This window comes from Balaenoptera physalus (assembly GCF_965194825.1).
Source record: "Balaenoptera physalus genome assembly, chromosome: 10".
Lineage (NCBI taxonomy): Eukaryota > Metazoa > Chordata > Mammalia > Artiodactyla > Balaenopteridae > Balaenoptera > Balaenoptera physalus.
This window is the reverse complement of record NC_138889.1, coordinates 5,944,771-5,967,081: the sequence shown is the minus strand read 5'-3', so window position 1 is coordinate 5,967,081 and position 22,311 is coordinate 5,944,771. Positions and strand designations below refer to the sequence as shown.

At 38.0% G+C, this 22,311-nt stretch overlaps 1 protein-coding gene and 1 long non-coding RNA gene across 12 annotated transcripts in view; one reads left to right on the top strand and one right to left on the bottom strand.

Moving 5' to 3' along the window:
* ARHGAP32 (Rho GTPase activating protein 32) overlaps positions 1 to 22,311 on the bottom strand; it is a 278,046-nt gene that overhangs the window by 100,725 nt on the left and 155,010 nt on the right. For 10 of the 11 annotated variants that reach the window (XM_082476188.1, XM_082476189.1, XM_082476190.1 and 7 more), the window contains one exon: positions 4,845 to 4,931. In XM_082476188.1, coding sequence (XP_082332314.1) covers positions 4,845 to 4,931 — 87 coding nt within the window. Of the gene's footprint in view, positions 1 to 4,844; positions 4,932 to 21,942; positions 21,981 to 22,311 lie in introns of all 11 variants that reach the window. The other variant, XM_082476183.1, reaches the window with a different exon arrangement.
* The window catches only part of LOC309667636, a 101,970-nt gene that overhangs the window by 13,670 nt on the left and 65,989 nt on the right, over positions 1 to 22,311 (top strand). The gene's annotated exons all lie outside the window — the stretch shown is intronic.

Below are 22,311 nucleotides of genomic sequence, written 5' to 3'. Positions count from 1 at the left end.
TTTTTCCCTTTCATCACTTTAAATATGTCCTGCCACTCCCTTCTGGCTTGCAGAGTTTCTGCTGAAAGATCAGCTGTTAACCTTATGGGGATTCCCTTGTATGTTATTTGTTGCTTTTCCCTTGCTGCTTTTAATATTTTTTCTTTGTATTTAATTTTTGAGAGTTTGATTAATATGTCTTGGTGTGTTCCTCCTTGGATTTATACTGTATGGGACTCTCTGTGCTTCCTGGACTTGCTTGACTATTTCTTTTCCCATACTAGGGAAGTTTTCAACTATAATCTCTTCAAATGTTTTCTCAGTTCCTTTTTTTTGTCTCTTCTTCTTCTGGGATACCTATATATTCAAATGTTCGTGCGGTTAATGTTGTTCCAGAGGTCTCTGAGACTGTTCTCAATTCTTTTCATTCTTTTTTCTTTATTCTGCCCTGCGGTAGTTATTTCCACTATTTTATCTTCCAGGCCACTTATCCGTTCTTCTGCCTCAGTTATTGTGCTATTGATTTCTTCTAGAGAATTTTTTATTTCATTTATTGTGTTGTTCATCAGTTTGTTTGTTCTTTAGTTCTTCTAGGTCCTTGTTAAACGTTTCTTGTATTTTCTCCATTCTATTTCCAAGATTTTGGATCATCTTTACTATCATTACTCTGAATTCTTTTTCAGGTAGACTGCCTATTTCTTCTCCATTTGTTTGGGATGGTGGGTTTTTACCTTGCTCGTTCATCTGCTGTGTATTTGTCTTCTCATTTTGCTTAACTTACTGTGTTTGGGGTCTCCTTTTTGCAGGCTGCAGGTTTGTAGTTCCCGTTGTTTTTGGTGTCTGCTCCCAGTGGGTAAGGTTGGTTCAGTGGGTTGTGTAGGCTTTCTGGTGGAGGGGACTGGTGCCTGTGTTCTGGTGGATGAGGCTGGATTTTGTCTTTCTGGTGGCAGACCATGTCCAGTGGTGTGTTTTGGGGTGTCTGTGAACTTCTTATGATTTTAGGCTGCCTCTCTGCTAACAGGTGGGGTTGTGTTCCTGTCTTGCTAGTTGTTTGACATAGGGTGTCCAGCACTGTACCTTGCTGGTCGTTGAGTGGAGCTGGGTCTTAGCGTTGAGACGGAGATCTCTGGGAGAACTTTCGCCTTTTTTTTATTACGTGAGGCCCAGAGGTCTCTGGTGGACCAGTGTCCTGAACTTGGCTCTCCCACCTCAGAAGCTCAGGCCTGACACCCGGCCAGAGCACCAAGACCCTGTCAGCCACACAGCTGGTTAGTCATGGCACAGTTGGGACAAATTTAGGCCTCCTGACTGACAGTCCATTTCCTTCTAATGTAAATATTTATGAAAAACTTGATCTTCAGGAAAAATAAACTATTATACATTGATGAATTCTGGTAAATACAAAGGTAGTTCATACAATTCAACTTCAATAAGAACCATTCATTTCAACTTCTCTAAAGCTTACTATGGAACAATAAAATACTAAGTATTTCATTAAGCAACAATTATTCTTAAACCAACAAAACTATACTCAGAGGGGGAAAGATCAGAACAGAATTTTCATTAGGGCACATGTTAGAATAAATTCTTGCAACAGCTAGGTTTAAATCAGTCATTTTAAAATTAACACTTAGGGGCTTCCCTGGTGGTGCAGTTGTTAAGAATCTGCCTGCCAATGCAGGGGACATGGGTTCAAGCCCTGGTCTGGGAAGATCCTACCTGCCGCGGAGCAAGTAAGCCCGTGCACCACAACTACTGAGCCTGCGCTCTAGAGCCAATGAGCCACAACTACTGAGCCTACATGCCAGAACTACTGAAGCCCGTGCGCCTAGAGCCTATGCTCCACAACAAGAGAAGCCACCGCAACAAACAGTACCCCCCACTCGCCACAACTAGAGAAAGCCCACATGCAGCAACGAAGACCCAACGCAGCCATAAATAAATAAATAAATAAATAAATAAATAAATTTATAAAAAAAAATTAACACTTAAAAACTGATGTTTTTAAACCAGACTATTTGCCTCACAGAGGTTTTAAGAATTAAATGATATGCTGCATGCCATAATACTTGTGTACTAGATGTATAAGTGATCAAAAAATGCCTACTGAATTTGGATCTATGCAGTATGGAAGATATGGCTTACATTTCTGGGTTCACAATTTAAAAGAAATTAAAACTGTAAAAGGCAGAGACAAAGACTCCATTACAAGATTCAAAGGTAATACCTAAAGAAATCAGTATCACTTAACCTACAGAAAGGAAAAAGATCACAGCTGTTTAATTGGACACTTTCTAAGATAAAAGAACAAGCGAAGAAAGTGGGTTAAGATGAAGGACCAAGAATTTTGGTTAAATAAAAAAAATTTCAAGTGCACATTATTAAAAATTAGAAATTAGCAAAGATATGAAATATGAAATTGGCTTCTATAATGAACAGATTACAGGGCGTAAGGGTGATCGTATCTCATCTGAAGATTAAGCAATCTCTAAAATCTGTTGTAGATTGCAAATTCCAAGGTGATGCAAGAAAAGCTGGCAATCAGGAAACTGAAGCCCTTAGTAGCTCCCGCTAAGATTTCATATAGCTTAGGAAAGCAACTTCCATAATTTGGGCCTCAACTTCCTCATTTGCAAAATTAGAAGGTTTGATTGTGAGTCTCTCTTGGTTATAAAAAAAAAAAAGATTCTAGTTTAATGTGGTTTATGGCTGACATATATGGCAAGAATACAGAAGGTAAGCCATGAGAACATATCAATGATTACTTACAGTGTGAGGCAGAGGAGAAACGTGACAGCATTATCACAGTGCAGTAAATTACTACTTTCACGTAGTAAATAGTATAACAAGTAGTCTGAAATTTTTTAAGCAGCTTGACAAGATATTTACAACCAGGAAATAGCCTTAATTATCTAGGTCACTAATTCATGGAGGCATAATCAAGTAACGATTATACATTTTAATGTACGGTACCAAAATACCATGCTTACCTTTTGAAGGTCATTTTTTAAGAACAGCACAGGTATTTTTTTTTTTTAACATCTTTATTGGAGTATAATTGCTTTACAATGATGTGTTAGTTTCTGCTTTATAACAAAGTGAATCAGCTATACATATACATATATCCCCATATCCCCTCCCACTTGTGTCTCCCTGCCACCCTCCCTATCCCACCCCTCTATGTGGTCGCAAAGCTCCGAGCTGATCTCCCTGTCCTATGTGGCTGCTTCCCACTAGCTATCTATTTTCCATTTCGTAGTGTATATATGTCCACAGCACAGGTATTTTTGACATTATGTTTTGCTTATGAGAATAAAAATATTTGCATTGTCAGAACAAATGGAAATCACTGGTAAGAAGAGAAGATGCTAAAAGGTATAGGTTTTAGATGGAATAATAAGTTCATGACTCACATGTCAATCATGTACTCTAGATAAAGAAAAAATGTTTTATATCCCTGTATTAGCAATGGTTCATCATAAAAGCATTTGATATTTTCACTTAAAAATTAACTCACCAAATAGAAGCATTTTTATGAAATATGACATGAAACAGTGATTCAGAGCTGCCCACTTCCTCAAAGGAACCAAGATGACATACAGTAAAACATGTATAAATGATATGTAACTTTGAACATATATATACAAGCTAAGTTCAATTTCCAATCTCATATTCTCTCATCTACAAATAAAAGCACTTAATTATAAAAGGTTTGCCCTTAAAGTCACACCAAGACTAAGAACTTAAGTATTTCCCATATGAAATAGCCATTAGACTTTTCCAGATTATTTAATTTTTAATTTCAGGTACATGAATAATACTTTTTGGAAAAAAAACCCCATAAACTCCCTTATCTTACTCTCTCAAAGAAAACTAAAAACTTTGTACATAAGAAAGCTTTCCTCGAAAACACTTGCTTTACAATGACTAGTTCAAAGATAGGCAAGAAGGCTCAATGAACAAAGAATAAATAAAGAAACTAACTGCTTACTTGATGGAGGAAATAATCAATGCTACAAATGACATATTTTAAATCTCATTAAGAGCAAGTCATGGTAATTACCACCAAAAAAGTTCTAATACTAAGAGTTAAGAAATAGCACACTTCTGAAATATACACACATTGTTACACCACAGCGGAACTTACCATCTTGGTTAGAAAAGTGCGCACCTGATGCAGACACTACTTAGTCTGCTCTTTTATTGTAATATGTGACCCGTAGCTGACTCATTTAATCTCATCATCAATAAACAATATATTTCCTTTACTCTTTTTTTTTTAAAGGATTTTATTTATTTATTTTTATTTATTTATTTGACCACGCTGGGTCTTCATTGCTGTGCGCAGGCTTTCCCTAGTTGCAGCGAGCAGGGGCTACTCTTTCATTGGGGTGTGCGTGCTTCTCATTGCAGAGCACAGGTTTTAGGTGCGCGGGCTTCAGTAGCTGTGGCTCGTGGGCTCTAGAGCACAGGCTCAGTAGTTGTGGTGCATGGGCTTAGGTGCTCCACGGCATGTGGGATCTTCCTGGACCATGGCTCAAACCCATGTCCCCTGAATTGGCAGGTGGATTCTTAACCACTGCGCCACCAGGGAAGTCCTATTTCCTTTACTCTTACAGGAAGAATTTTCACTTACGTTTGTAAATTAAATATCTATTAAATTGACTCTATTAAATTGATTGTTTCAACTCTGAGTATATGCAGAAATGCCAATATAAATGGGAGAAAGAATAAAATAAAACATCTGTGTTACCACAGTCAATGTTATTTGTTCACATTTATTCATTCATTTATTCAATGTTATTCATTCATATTTAATTCTCATTAAATTTTATGTGAAATGGAGAACACATCCACAAAATTACCTGACAAGCAATGTGCACGAGGTAGACCAGCTCTTTAGATTCACAGCCATTTTTTGTTACTTCATTCTGTTCTTCTGAAAGTGAAAGCTACGTCAAAGAAGAAAGGGCAAAAGAGAGGAAGAGAAAGTCATGATTAATGAACAAAATAAAATAAGCATTCAATAATACCTGTCCCTCCCATCAACTTAATGTAAGATATGCGTTATAATAGAACTCTGTTGCTTAAAGCAGATAAAATGAGGAATTCAGGATTTTTTAAAAATATGTTTCTACTTGAAAAAGAATAGATACATGTATATGTATAACTGAATCACTTTGCTGTACACCTGAAGCTAACACAACATTGTTAATCAACTATACTCAATATAAAATAAAAATTAAAAAAATAAATAAGAAATTTAAAATACGTTTCTAAAAATTTTCTTTGTAGCTTATATCTAAACTAACACAACGGTATAACAGCAGTAAATAAAATAGTACATTCATTCCAAAGCAGGCCTTCACGTCCCTGAGGTACAGCACAAATGTGAAAGGAAGGCATTCAGGTGGGCCCTGAGAGACAGCGTGACCGGTGGTCTAAACGAGCTCAGGCTCTATTACGGAGACTGCACACTGGCTGCCCAGAGAACAGGTTGGGCCCGCAGACACATTTTATTTCAGACTCACCATGCAGGTCTGAACACTGGATTTCATTTTATTTTTATTTGAACCAGCAGCTAACATTTAGAAACTAAGCGGTTTCATATGAAAAATAAAGATTTCTGACTTCTACCGAAAAATCTGAAAATCTGAACTACTAGACCCATATTCTCACACGGGCAACAAGTGGCTGGAGCTAAGTGACCACCCCCCTCTGAATGAGGCAAGAATTCTCCCAGAGACTTTGTCACAGAAGTGATTACTCTCTACTTTTTAGTCAATAGCTAGGTTGAATGTTAAGTGTCATCTATCATGCTACTTGCTTTGTTATTTTTTTACACCCTACTCACTTCACTCATTTATCTACATTTATTTACATCCTTCCCATCTAGGGATGTGAATTTGCAAACTCAGCTCCAGATACAGACAATCCTGAGTTCAAAAGTGCCACTAACTGGTTATATAATGTTGACCTACCTACTTAATCTCTCATCTGGAAAATGGGAATGATATAATAACACCTATTCTCAAGTTCATTAAATGAGATAATGCATTTAAAGTGTTTACCAAGGTGCCTGGCACTCAGTAAGCACTTAATAAACATTATCTATCATTATAGTTAATATTATAAGAAATATAAAGTTTATGAGAATATAGTCTCTATTTTTTGAAAGCAGTATCACTGGAAGTATTAAAAAAGAAAAAAAACAAAAAACTCCTGGTATTAAGTAGGAGAAGTTCAGAGGATAATGATCATTCTCACACTAGCCAAAAAATAAGCCAGATTAACTACAAAATGAGCTTTTTAAAAAGTGAAAAGAAACCTACACGAACTAAGTTGCAAACAGGGACAAGACTTCCCTGAGACAGAAGAGATCCATATGGATGTGCTCAGACACCTGGCAAAGACGCAGGAGGATAAAGAACCTGCCTTAGACACGGTAAGGAGAAACCAGCCAAACCCCAACTGACTGCATGCGGACTGGAGTGACAGATAAACTAAAATCCCAAGGAGCACCATCAACAGCTACCCAGCAACTGACTCCCACAGGTATTCACCGAGTGGACACAGTCAGTACACCAACGGCGGGGCAGGGGGAGAGAGCAGGAGACCTGAGAGATAGGAACCCATGAAGTGTGTGGTGTCTCCCCAAGCACAAGGCAGCGCAGTGGAGATGGAGAGAAGGCAAGAAAGCTGAGAAAGATCCTCTGAGGCTCTCGGGGCATTTAACAACTGGTGACTGGAGGTGGCACAGAAAAGCTGAGAGAAACCCCACTGAGGCATCGCGGGTGCTGTAAGAGTATAAGGCAGCTACACACTAGGACCTGGGCAAGGGTAGCCGGAAGAGAGCACCTGTTGGCACAAAAAGGTGGGGAGCAAAGAGAACTAACAACCAGGTGGGTTGCTCTGCCTCAGTTCAGAAAACTACGGGCTTAGCAGTAAAGCACAAAGAGATCTCACCAATCTTCACTTTTCCCTGCTGAAAAAAAAACTTCCTGAACCTACACTCAAAATATTTAAAAGTAATGATAAACTAAAGCAAAGTTGCCAAAGGCCAGGTCTATATCAGCCATAGGTCAGCTTGACTCAGGGCCCCATCAAACATGACTAACATAATCTACCACAACAATCTAACAGAACGGAAAAAGAAGGGATAAGCCCATTTCTGAAGATAAAAATTATTGACTTTAGTCTCTACTGTCTCTTATATAACATATTCGGCATACAAAATTACAAAACATACATGGAAGCCAGAAATTGTGACCCAAGGTCAAGAGAGAAAACAGGATAAGGGACAGACACAGAAATGGCCCAGATATTGAAATAATAAAAAGAATGTAAATTAATTATGGTAGAAATTCTAAAATTTAGTCTGAAAAGATAATATGTAAGAATATAAGTATACAGGGAATTCTAGCAGAGACTGATCTACAAATATATTCAAAAGAAATGCTAAAAATAAAACTATGATGTCAGATATTAACAGCAAACTGAACACAGTAAATGAAAGAATCACTGAACTTGAAAACAGGTCAACAGGAAGTATCCAAGCGGAAAAAAAATAGAGAAAATAAAGAATGACCAAAAAATAAATAAATAAATAACAGTACAGTTAAGATCTCTGAAAGAATACCAGACAGACAAGCAGTATGTACAACTGGCGTACCAGAAGGAAATGGGATTGGAATGGGGCAGAGAAGTATTTGCTGAGACAACAGATGAGAACTTTCTAAAACAGGTGAAAGATACCAACTAACAAATTCAAGAAACAGTGAATCCCAAATAGGATAAATTTCAAAAATCACTACTAGGCATATCATAATCACACCTTTGAACAACAAAATAAAGACAAGAATCCTTAAAGCAGGCAAAGAAAAAAACATATAACATTAAGGGGAAAATGGATAAGTGACAGCTAAATTCTCACCAGAAATAAGAGAGGTCAGAAGACAAAGAGAAACAGATTTAAAGTGCTGGAAGAAAAAAGACTGTCAATTCTATATCTCACTAAAATAAACTTCAGAAATTTAAGAAATATAAACACATTTACAAATGACAAAAGCTGAAGAGAATTTGTCTCTAACAGACCAGTGCAACGATAAAAGCTAATACAACTTTCTAAGATTGAAGGGAAATAGTACTAGACAAAAACCCAGAACTTCAGGAAGGAATAAACAACATCAGAAAGGGTAAACATGTAAGTAAACATAAAACACCTAAATTCTCAACAGTAATAGACAGAAGTTTGAGACTATCTTAATAGTTTTGAGAAAAGAAAATAAATTAACCTAGGTTTTATTCATACCTAAACCTACAAGAAAAGAGCAAAAAAAAAAAAAAAAAAAAAGCATCTTCTGATGAATAAAAACTTAATGAGTTTGGACTTCCCTGACAGCACAGTGGTTAAGAATCCACCTGCCAATGCAGGGGATATGGGTCTGGGAAGATCCCACATGCCGTGGAGCAACTAAGCCCGTGCGCCACAACAAAAGAAGCCACTGCAATGAGAAGCCCGCATATCACAATGAAGAGTAGCCCCCGCTCGCTGCAACTAGAGAAAGCCCACGCGCAGCAACAAAGACCCAATGCAGCCAAAAATAAATAAATAAGCAAAGAAATAAATAAATTACATTTCAAAAAAACCGCAAAACTCATTAGTTCCCATCAACAAATCCTCACTAAAAAGACTTCCAAAATATGTACTTAAAGATGAAAAAGGATTCCAGGATAAAGAACTAAGGTATAGGGCTTCCCTGGTGGCGCAGTGGTTGAGAGTCTGCCTGTCAATGCAGGGGACATGGGTTCGAGCCCTGGTCTGGGAGGATCCCACATGCCGCGGAGCAACTGAGCCCGTGGGCCACAATTGCTGAGCCTGCGCGTCTGGAGCCTGTGCTCCGCAACAGGAGAGGCCGCGATGGTGAGAGGCCCGCGCACCGCGATGAGGAGTGGCCCCCGCTTGCCACGGCTGGGGAAAGCCCTCGCGCAGAGACGAAGACCCAATGCAGCCAAAAATAAATAAATAAATAAATAAAAACTAGTAAATCGGCCACATAAGATTTGAAAGAAAAAGCAACACAAGATATTGAAGAAAAAAAAAAAGAACTAAGGTATAAAGCAGAAATATTGAGCAAAGAATTCAGCAAATAAGTATTACATCTAAACAAATCTTAACGTATAACAAAAATAATGATTAATTATAAGAAATAAAGAGATGAAACTATAAATCCTGAACAACACTACCATGGAAGACAAGAAAGAGTAATCTCACTTAAAACATTCTAAGTGCTGGTACTGCTTGAGAAAAAAAGTAAAGACACTGATAAACCTTAGACTAAAAATTAGGTGTTCAAGTTAAATTTTTAATGGTAGCCACTAAAAGAACAGAAAAACCTGCTGTAACTTCCAAACAATAAAGAGGGAGGTAAAATTTTTAAATGTCAATACCTGCAACAGAATTAAGAATAGAAGAAGATCAGTCTTCCTAAGTAGAACAGAAGGGGGAGGAAGGAAAGGGAGGGAAGGAGAGAGCAAATTTCCAAATTAAAGCAAGGAGATGGGGTGGGGGGAATTAAAAGCAAAACAGTATAGTCAAATGGTATCAACAAAATGGTGGAGTAGGCAGCTCCAAACTCCAGTCCATTCACAGAAACATGAAAAAACAAGCAAAAACTCTCAGAACCAACCTTCTCAGTACTCTAGAAAACAGCAGAAACCCATGAACATGTTCAGGGTGAGACACATGCACGCAAAGGACATAGTGAGACCCTAAGCTTTAACCTCTAATTAAACTTTAGCTAAGACGGAGCTGTAAACAGCGTGGTTAAGTGCTGAATGCGCACCCCCACCACAGAGGAAATGTGCAAAGACTGGAGAAGCGGCTATTTGTTTGTTTTATTTTTAGCTCCCGGCATTCAAGGAATTCCCTGACAAAACCCTTCTGGAACACAAGCTAAAAGAAGGGAGCCTTCAGTGAACACCTATGACAAGAAATACAGTCTTTGCAAAAACAGTCTGGAAAAGTCACAGACAACTGCAGCCTTCACAAAAAAAGACAGCAAACCTGTATAAAGGAGTGGAATCTGATTTCCAGGGTTACATATTATAACAGTCAAATGTCCAGTATGCAACAACAACAAAAAAAAATCACAAGATACTCACAAAAAAATTCACAAGAAAAAATAAATAAAACAAAAGAAAATATCCCTGAGAAGTCCGGATACAAAATCTAGTAGTTTTTTTTTTTTTTTTGGCTGTGCAGTGCAGCTTGCAGGATCTTAGTTCCCTGACCAGGGATGGAGCCCATGCCCCCTACAGTGGAAGCAAGAAGTCCTAACCATTGGACCACCAGGGAAGTTCCAGTTTAGTAGATTTTAAACAAACTACATAAAATATACTCAAAGAGCTCAAAGAAACTACACAGAACTAAAGGAAAGCAGGAAAACAATGTATGAATAAATGAGCATATCAATAAAAAGAAAGAAAAAAAAGGAACCAAACACAGACTTGGGTGATGACAAATCACTATCTAAAATGAAAATTTCACTAGAAGAGATCAACAGCAGATTTAGGCAGGAAGAAGAATCAGTTTACTTAAAGAAAGGGCAAATAAAAGTATACAGTCCAGGGAATTCCCTGGTGGTCCAGTGGTTAGGACTCCACGCTCTCACTGCTGAGGGCCCGGGTTCAATCCCTGGTCAGGGAACTAAGATCCTGCAAGCCACTCAGCACAACCAGAAAAAAAAAAAAAAAGAAAGTATACACTCCAAAGAACAGAAAGAAGAAAGAATTAAGGAAAATGAAAAGTAACTAAGAGACTGTAGGACACCATAAACAGGACCAAAACAATACATTATGGGAATCCCAGAGGAAAAAGAAAAAGACAGACATAAAGAGATTATTTGAGGAGGAATATTAGGAAGATGGAGGAATAGGAGTCCCCAACTCTAGACCCCTTCACAAAAACAGGTAATAGCAACTGTCCATCAAAGTTATCACAAAGGGCCACAATAAACCAAGTGAAAAGATGAGTCACAAATGGGGATAAAAATCTTTGTAATACAACATTGACAGATTTCTTAAACACAATATATAGTGAAAAAAATGAGATAGGTGTATACCCACCCCAACATCTTGAAAAGTATCTGGAATTTAAGTGGGGATCACTAATTATTTGATGAATGACTGAATAAGCAAACATTGTCTCACTGGAATACAGCACTCATTTTCAAAACTGAATTCATTCTCTTTCCCTGCATATTCTCTTCTACCTCTTGAATTCCCAAAGTAAATAAATATAACTATTCACCCAATTGACCAACCTAATCACCCTTGATTCCTCTACCACCCCCTCCTCTCCACACATCCTTCCTTTTCATATTCCCAGGGTTAAGATCTAACCTAGACCTTTGATTCCTTAATCTCTCCTGTCTCCCAAAACTTGTCTCTCACACCTGTTCCTTTCTTCCTGTTCTCCACTGCTACCTCCCTAGTCCTGGGCCTCGCTGCATCTGGTCTACACCAGGGGTCCCCAAGCCCCAGGCCAGGGACTGGTACCAGTCTGTGGTCTATTGGGAACCGGGCCACACAGCAGGAGGTGAGCAGCTGGTGAACAAGCAAAGCTTCATCTGTATTTACAGCTGCTCCCCATTGCTTGCATTACCGCCTGAGCTCCACCTCCTGTCAGATCAGCGGTGGCATTAGATTCTCTTAGGAGCACGAACCCAACTGTGAACTGCGCACGCGAGGGATCTGGGTTGCTCGCTCCTTATGAGAATCTAATGCCTGATGATCTGCGGTGGAGCTGAGGTGGTGATGCTAGTGCTGGGGAGCGGCTGCAAATACAGATTATCATCAGCAGAGAGGTGTGACTGCACAGAGACCATAATCAATCAAGTGCTTGCAGACTCATATCAAAACCCTATCAGTGGGCTTCCCTTGTGGCTCAGTGGTTAAGAAGCTGCCTGCCAATGCAGGGGACACGGGTTCAAGCCCTGGTCTGGGAAGATCCCACATGCCGTGGAGCAACTAGGCCTGTGCGCTACAACTACTGAGCCTGTGCTCTAGAGCCCACAAGCCACAGCTACTGAAGCCCACGCACCTAGAGCCCGTGCTCCACAACAAGAGAAGCCACCGCAATGAGAAGCCCATGCACCACAACCAAGAGTAGACCCCGCTCGCCACAACTAGAGAAAGCCCGTGCGCAGCAACGAAGACCCAATGCAGCCAAAAAAATAATATATATATATATATATTTTTTTTTTTTTTTTTTAAAAACCCTATCAGTGAGTGGCAAGTGACAATTAAGCTGCAGCTGGTGGCAGGCTTTACAGTGGCAAGTGCGTTGCTGTACTTCAATCGTACAGCTGCATCTGGTGGCAGGCTTTACAGTGGCAAGTGAGTTGCTGAACTTCAATCGTACAGCTGCATCTGGTGGCAGGCTTTACAGTGGCGAGTTGCTGAACTTCAATCGTACAGCTGCATCTGGTGGAGGCTTTACAGGCAGTCAGAATCCGACACTTGTTTTAGCCCACCCATGGCCCGCCCATTATTTTATTCACCACTTCCGTCCGCGCCTCTTTCCCATACTGCGCAGTTGTCTCAGTCATAGTTTTGGTAAGCCCACAAGCTAACCCTAGCCAAAATGAGTAAAAAATAAACATCACTGGAGAGCTTCTTTGAAAAGGGGGGAAGACCCAATGATGAGACAGCAGAAGACTCTAAGACTGCCAACAAAAAGAAAGCTGCATTTAAAGGAAAATACCAAGAGTCCTACTTAAATTACGGGTTCATCACAACAGGTAATTCACATGCTCCAAGCCCAATTTGTATAATATGTGGCAACTGGCTATCCAACCAAGCCAGGAAACCTTCAAAACTGCTTCACCACGTGGAGACCAAGAACCCTGCATTAAAAGACAAGCCTTTGGAGTTTTTCAAAAGAAAAAAACGTGAACACGAAGAACAGAAGAAATTATTGAAGGCCACCACTTCATCAAATGTGTCTGCCCTGAGAACATCGTTCTTAGTGGCTAACCGCATTGCTAAAGCTAAGAGAAGCCCTTTACTATGGGTGAAGAGTTGATCCTGCCTGCTGCTAAGGACATGTGTCGTGAACTTTTAGGAGACACTGCAGTTCAAAAGGTGGCACGTGTTCCTCTTTCGGCTAGCACCATAACTAGACGAATTAATGAAATAGCAGAGGATATTGAGGCACAATTGTTAGAGAGGATTAATGAGTCACCGTGGCACACAATCCAGGTTGACGGGTCTACCGATGTTGACAACAAGGCAACAATGCTTGTTTTTGTGCGATATATTTTTCAGGAGCATGTGCATGAGGATACGTTATGTGCACTTTTGTTGCCAACCAACACCACAGCTGCAGAACTCTTCAAGTCTTTGAATGATTACATATCAGGAAAACTGAATTGGTTATTTTGTGTTGGTATATGCACGGACGGAGCGGCTGCCATGACTGGACGGCTTTCTGGTTTCACTACTCGGGTCAAAGAGGTCGCTTCTGAATGTGAGTCCACACACTGTGTCATCCATAGAGAAATGCTGACTAGCCGAAAAATGTCGCCTGAACTTAACAACGTTTTGCAGGATGTGATTAAAATTATCAACCACATCGAAGTACATGGCCTTAACTCAACGTCTGTTCGTGCAGCTCTGTGAGGAGATGGACGCAGAGCACACACGTCTTCTCTTACACACAGAAGTGAGATGGCTTTCCAAAGGTAGATCACTGGCCAGAGTTTCTGAGTTAGGAGAGCCACTCCAGAGATTTCTTTTAGAAAAACAGTCACCACTGGCAGCACATTTCAGTGACACAGAATGGGTCGCAAAACTTGCTTACTTGTGTGACATATTCAACCTGCTCAACAAACTCAATCTGTCACTTCAGGGGAGAAAGACAACTGTGTTCAAGTCGGCTGATAAAGTGGCTGCATTCAAAGCCAAACTGGAATTATGGGGGCAATGAGTGAACATTGGGATTTTTGACATGTTTCAAACATTAGCAGAGATTTTGAAGGAGACTGAGCCAGGGCCTTCTTTCTCCCAGATGGTGCATGATCACCTATCTCAGTTTTCAAAAGAGTTTGAGCATTACTTCACAACCACAAAAGACCCCCGAACTGGGAAGGAACGGATCCGTGACCCATTTGTGAATAAGCCAGGTGAATCGACTTTGTCCGTGCTAGAAGATGATCAACCGCTTGAGATCGCAAATGACGGCGGCCTTAAAAGTATGTGCGAGACAACTTCAAATCTCCATACGTTCTGGATTAAAGTCAAGGCGGAATATCCTGAGATTGCCACAAAAGCACTGAAAAGCCTGCTTCCATTTCCAATATCCTATCCTTGTGAAGCAGGGTTTTCTGCAGGGACGGCAACCAAAGCGAGATTACGGAGTAGATGGACATAAGCAACACACTTCGGGTGTCACTGTCCCCATCACCCCCAGATGGGACCATCTAGTTGCAGGAAAACAAGCTCAGGGCTCCCACTGATTCTGCATAATGGTGAGCTGCATAATGATTTCATTATATATTACAATGTAATAATAACAGAAATAAGGTGCACAATAAATGTAATATGCTTGAATCATCCCAAAAGCACCCCCCCCAAACCCCGGTCCATGGAAAAACTGTCTTCCACGAAACCCGTCCCTGGTGCCAAAAAGGTTGGGGACCCCTGGTCTAGACAATTGCAGACTAGATGATTACAGTGGTCTTCTAACTGGTCTCTTTCCACTTCCTGCTACACACTGATCATGGTACTTTCTTCTCAAAATCCCTCAATACTTTGTCAGTTCCTACTAAGAAATTAATTTAAAGGCAAAATCCAAATACCTTAGATGAGCCTTGAAGGATGGCATTTCTCCAAATTATCTTCTAAACCACTATGAAAGATTAGGCTCCATTTGCCTATAGAAATTTATGACATGAACATAATGATTTATTTTTACTTCCTTCAACTTAATGATATCTCAATCCTTTGCCTATAAGAAATGGAAAACAGAATTTCCAAGTCCCATACTTCTGGATTCCTTACAAATCTATTTTTGGAGTTTTTTTTCCTATACTGAATTCACTTTCTATCACCATGGAAACAAATCGGAAATTAGTGTTGTTAGGATCTTTAAAAATACAACTCTATTCAGCAAGCCTTCAAATGTTCAAAAAAGTCCTTTCTCTGCATGGAGAATGGAAATCAGCGTAAAGCTGGGTAAAAATACATCACCCCACCCACATAAAAACCATTCATCAAAGCTTAATCAACAGATTGCAAATGGGGCAAAGAAAGAGTTCTCTTCTTTTTATTCACCTTTTATAATGCTATTATGGTTTCACTATGACATACCTATGGAGTTTGTAAACAGTTTTCTTCACGCACCACAGCTTGTAGTAGAATATGTAAACATGAAAAATAATTTCTGTTGCACAATGTTATGTGGTCTGCTCATCCCAACCATCAACAGCCTAAGACTCAACACTGGAAATACCACGTCAGAACACCTGAGCTGAGGACGCCAACTGGAAGAACAACCCTGTATCTGAGTTACATCTTAGGTGGGTAATAAGCGAAATAAGTGCTAATTTCAGAACACAGGGCAAAAATCAATGAGACAACACTGCAATTCACATTGCTTAGGAAAAAGCTAGAGACCTACATGCATCTTAATAAACTTAACAGTCAGTTTTTCCTTCCAGAACCGGAATAGAGCACTGTTTCCTCAGGTGAGTACCAGGTGAAGGAACTGGTTTGCTCATCCTTAAACACCAGAACCACCCTCAGCTCAACGAGAGGTCCACAGCATGAAGAATGCATGGGAAATGAGATTAAATGACAGAACAGCAGAATCACATCTCCCATCTTACAGATGTTCACTCCAGAATATATACTTGTCAGGAAACAATACTTCAAGAATATTTTCACATTTCTATATGGTCAGAACTTTTTGAACAAACAGCTTTAGCAGCAGGGTTAAAGGAAGACTGAATGGGAACCCAAATAATAGAGCCCTCCAGAGAGAACAAAGTCTTCTCTCTCCCCAGAGCCATCTGTTTGTGAAAAAGACACCTTTCCTTCTTTTCCCCAGAGAGGATGTGTTTACATTCCAGAGCAGTGTTCCCTCTCTCCATCTCCAGAAAGGCAAATGGACATAAGTGCCAGCTATCCTATATAAACTCCAAGTTTCATAATTTCAGCGTTTGTCTCTCGTGGTACAAAATCCCAGTGTACACATAGGGTATATCTCGTTCTCACATCACCTCATGGAGAACTGAGGCATAAGGAACCAACACGATTTACACTATGAGTTTATAAAAGGTCTGATTTCTGATGCAGAGACCTCACATTTCTGTTAGAGAGAGAGAGAGAGAGTGTGAGAGAGAGAGAGAGAGAGAGAGAGAGAAACTGTGGCGAGCTGACTTGTTAGTCTCTCAGACCCTTCTCAGTTTCAGACTCAACAATACTATTTTTATAAGAATATTCAGTCAAATTCCTGGAAGTCAACTGCATGTGTAATGTGACTCCAACATAGGATATATTTTTTCATCATTCAACCAATTTTGCACACCGAACTCCTGGACTGGATAATCTCATATGAGATACAGTTAAAATCTAGTACCTGGATGACAGCAGCACTGATAACTCACTATGGAACTCTTCATTTTTTAAATCCTCCCCTCAAATGACAAAGATTTCCAGGAATAAGAGGAGGTGTCACTATAGAATATGCAGAAAAGTAGGGGTGAAATACGTTTGTTTTGGTTTGAGGAAAACTTAACTTTCTGGTAGGGTTAGGAATAGTAAAATTATCACAGCTTTTGTTTCAAATGGTTACACACAAAATAATATATACTTGTAAATAAGATATTTTTAAATGGAAACATCTACAAGCTAATATTGAAACTGCAGGTAGTATTAAGAAGATGGGGGAAATACCATTTCATTGACTTACTTCATTTTTATTAATGTCTGAAAGTCTCACAGATAGCTACCAAAACTTGTTGCTGATATTTATTTCTATAAACTTTAATGCCTATATTTACATGAATTCTTAATCAGGAAGAAAACTCAGTCTGTTTCCAAAAGAAACCGCACTTAGTCAACAGTCCATTGAACTTGTTAACTATTATACCAGTACACTGAAATACTGAAACTGAAAATGTGGAATCCATATATATGATCTTATCTGTTAACGATCTGTTAACAAAAGATTTTCAATGTTACTATTCAATAGGGTAAAATGCAATGATGTGTTTTCTTCCGTTTCCTTTATCTTTATTTTTAAACCTGAAACCTTCTAAATACATTACAATTTGAATATTCTAAGCTATAGGTTTAATTCTATCTGAAACTGGAACTAAATTTTTTAATTAATTATAATTACAGAAAATGCACCTGTTATTTTAACATTCTCCATTTCACAATTTTATATAAGGCCAGTTTTTATATTAAAAGAAATATTACATCTGTATAAACTGATTACTATATCAACAAGAATATTATCAATACAGTCTCTCTTGTGAGGGGTAGTTTGTCACAAAATTCCTTACAGTTATAAAGCCTCCTATTTGCAAAGCTTTTCTTTATCCACTGCCTCAGTCCTGACACCACTACCCTCAGGTCATCAGGAAAGTATATATATATATTTGGAATTGATATATTTATCCCTATTTTACAAACAAGGAAACAGGCCCAGAAAAGTTAAAGAATTTACTTAAGAGCACACAGGTTACACTGCACTATTAATCATCATACTTTTTTACCTTCAAATACATCAAAGATGTAGGCCTTTCAAAACTATGGTTTCTTCCTGCTTAAAACAGTTTTGTCAGTGTATCCTTCTCTAGTACTTTTACAAAAGAATGTGCAGAACAGCTCTACAGCCTTGATTCAAACACAGACCCCCACCACTTAGTAGCTGCGATCCTAGGTAAGTTCTCAAGCTCTTTTTGCCTCAAATTCCTCAACTGAAACTGTTATGAAGGGTCAGTGAGACAACATACAAACAGTACTTAGTATAATGTTTGGCTCACAGAAAGCATTCAATAAATACTGGCTTATAGTTCCAATTACTTCATTTGAAATGAAGATTGAGGGGCGTTTATTTTATACTTTTACTCCTCAACATTTCAACATTTCAGATCAAACTTTACTAACTTTTTCCACATTTCTCAGTATCAAGGCAAGACTGTGTCTGCTGATAGGAAGTGTCGACTGAAGAAAAAGCACACCCTGAAAGGTGAGAATTATGCCACAGGAGCATTTCCGAGCCCCTTGCACAGCAGCTTCAGTAGAGAACACTCAGGAAACAGGTATTACATTCATACTTTTTCTGTGCTGTATTTCCGTCAAAACCTGAGCTCTCGCATTCAGGTGAATTTAACTTAATGCTCTATATGAAATTGGATAAAAAGAAACATTAACTCGCAGCTTCAGATAACCGAATGATAAAAGAAAATGTAAACCCACACAGTCACTTAGTGTTCTACACACTAGATGGCGGTATCACATAAAGCACAGCACAAAGAGACTCACGACTCAATAGCATCAAGATGAATAAACTGATTATATATCTTCACATGTGGCAAGAGATTTTTTTCCTTCTTACTGAAAAATAGTTTGTGAATGCGAGTAAATGTTTGTTTTTGGACAATGGAGATGATACAATGAGGAGAAGTGCAATAAAGATAATAAATATACAGAATTTAAAACTACATGTGGTTTCACTTAATAAATAATAAGAAGCCCTTTCTAGCAATTGCTTATCTTTATATTTTTCTTCAGGTTTCAATTTCTGTAAATAAAATATAACACTTATACATCAAATCCTGTAGAGTCTGTTCAAAGTACTATTCAGGGAGAAAATGTCCAAGCTCAAATGCACTTATTAAAAAACAGTGACCAAAAACAAATAAAATATCAATAGTACCTATACAATTTTATTTATCTAAGGAAAAAAGTATGCTTAGGAATTAATAGTTAATTAATAATAGGGAGGGAGAAATGAAAGGAGGGAGGGAGAAGACAAAGAGTTTCACGTTGATGAATAAAATCCCAAGCTGGTTTCTTGGTAAGACCAAGTGTTAAAAATACCTTGTACACAAAAATTTATACCCACAAATTTGAAAACCTACATTAAACGGACAATTTTCTCAGAAAAGATAAAAAAACTGACCTAAGGAGACATTGACTAGACCTAAAAAGAACCTGACTAGACCAATAATCAAATTATAAGTTGAAATGGTAATTAAAGATTAAGCCCTCAAATGGGAACCAAACAGGAAAATTGTACTAAACTTTCAAAGAACAGGTAATTCCCATTTCCACAAACTATTCCAAGACATTTACTTTTTAAAGGGTATGGGGCAGTGAAGTTCCCTCACTCAGGCTAGTAGACAAGTACAATACACAGACCAACAGCACTAATGAACACAGACACAAAAAGCATAAAATCCTGGTAAGAGTGAAAAAGGGAATTTAGTTTTTAAATATTTAGCCCAGAAGTAGTGTGTGTCCTAGGAATACAAAGATGCTTCAACAATCTATTTCTGTGACCAGAGTAATGATCTGTACTAATTTTTAAAGACAGCTTAGTCATGCTCTATATAAAAGTGGACTAAGAACTAAGAACATGACATGGTACAGTCTCTCCTGCTGTGTCATTACAACCTTTTACCTCTTCACCTTGTCACATCCCCAGTTCATTTAAGTCAGAGCTCAGAGTTCATCTTAGCTAGAAGGATCATCAGCTGTCATCTGGTTATTCTGGTGTATCCAGTAGGAAGATAAGGAAAACAAGACCTACATTAACTGACAATCTCCCTCAAGGTCAAGACTGTGTGGCACAATGAGAGCGTCCTGCCAGCTGGCCACACCCATTCCACCCCACACCAGTATCCTTTCTCCTCAACAGGACAATGCCATTTTATGTCACGTGTTACAACTGAAAATAGTGAACTGACACTTGAACAGGAAAATCAGAGATAGGCTAAGGTCTGCTAGAACTGAGCTGAAGTAGGATTTGAACACAGCCGTGCAACCTAAAGCATATGTGTTGCCAAATTCACTGGGAAAAGAATACACAGGCTTGGTAATTATTTTATCAGGCACAAATTAAATTACAAACAGGAATGCTGGAGGATGCTCAGTGTTTACAACAGCATCAAAAGGAATAAAATACTTAGGAATAAACTTAACCAAAAAACTGAAACAGTTGTATGCAGAAAACTACAAAATATTGTTGAAAAAAAATTAAAGAATATGGGCAGACACCCCATGTTCAAGGACTGGAAGACAATATTATTAAGATGGCTATATTCTGCAAATTGAACTACAGAATCAACATAATTCCTATAAAAATTTCAACTGCCCTTTTTTAAAAAAAAAAAAAAAAAAATGGACAAGCTGATCCTAAAACTCACATGGAAATCCAGGGGACTTCAGAATAGCCAAAACAATCTTGAAAAAGAAGAACAAAGTTGGCAGACACACAATTCTCAATTTCAAAACACATTACACAGTTACAGTGATAATAACTGTGTGGTGCTGGCATAGAATATATATAGTCAAAAGGAAGAGAGGTGAGAGTACAGAAATAAACTCATACATCTATCGTCAATAGATTTTCAACAGGAGTGCCAGGACCAAGGCAGAAAGAACAGTCTTTACAACGGTGGTGCTCAGAAAACTGGATATTCGCATCCGAAAGAATGAATCTGGACCCCTTACATCACACTATATACAAAAATTAACTCAAAATGGATCAAAGACATAAATGTAAGTGATAAAACCATAAAATTCTTAAAAGGAACCACAGGAATAAATCTTCATATCAATCTTCATATTGGGTTAGGCAATGATTTCTCGGATGTAACGACAAAAGCATACACAACCAAAGAAAAAAACGGATAAATCAGATTTTACCAAAATTACAAATTTCTACGCTTCAAAGGACACTATAAAGAAAGTTAAAAGACAACCCACAGGATGTGAGAAAATATTTGCAAATTATGTATAAGGGTCTAGTATTCCGAATAATATAAAGAATTCTTACAACTCAACAACAACAACAAAAAACAAATAACCCAATTAAAATATGGACTTGAATAGACATTTCTTCAAAAAAAGTATGTAAATGACCAACAGCACATCTGTCTAGTCACACTCACTAGGGTGCTATATTCAACAAGACATATAAAACCAAGAGAATCAAAAACATATGTTCACACAAAAAATCATACATGATTGTTTATAGTGGCCAAAAAGCAGTAACATCTCAAATGACCACAAACTAAAGAATGGTTAACAATATGTGGTAGGTCCACACAACAGAATAACATTCAGCCATAAAAAGGAATGAAGTACTGATAAATGCCACAACATGGATGAACCTTGAAAATACTAGGCCAAGTAAAAGAAGCCAGCACAAAAGACAGCAATAGTGTATGATTATATTTATATGAAATGTCAAGAATAGGCAAATCTACAGAGAAAGAAAGCAAATAAACTTAGCAACAACTATCAACATTTTAAATGTACATACCCTTTGACCCAGCAAATCCTCTTACAGGATTTTATTTAATGGATATATTCATATCAATAAAACCTGAAATATCCATCAATGGGGAACTGATTAAATAAACTATGGTATAATAATAAAATGAAATATTATGTAGCTGTGAAAAAGAATAAGGTGAATCCAAATTACTGAAATTAAAAAAAGTGCAAAATATACTTTCGAGAAAAAAAGCGATTTTCAAGACAGTATGTATAGAATTCCATTTAGCTATATTTTTTAAAGGTTATAGATAGCTACGTAGATAGTTATAGCTATAGCTCTATCTAGAGATACTGCTATTTATTTTATAAATATAGAAAAATTCCACACACATAACAAATAGTTAATAAAAGAAATAGGGCATAAAGGGAATTTTAACTTGCATTTGTAGTTTTCATCATCCATTCTATTTGATGCTTTACTGTAAATAAATAAATGTATACTCATAAGGAAAATATATTCTTATCCTATAAGAGCAAATTTAAATGGTGAAAAAACCCAAAATATTAAAAAAGCATTTTTAAAGCAAATTTTATCTCTTCTTCAAATTTATCCATCCAACAAATATTCATTGAGTGATTTTTTATGTGTCAGGCACTGTTCTAGATAGATGCTGAGGTAGGAAAAAAAAGAACAAATAATAATAAAATATTTAGCATGCCAAATGGTGGTAAATGTTATGGAGAAAAATTAATTACAGAAGAGAGATGAAAAATGCTGGTGACCAGGAATTGCCATCTTATGTGCAGAAA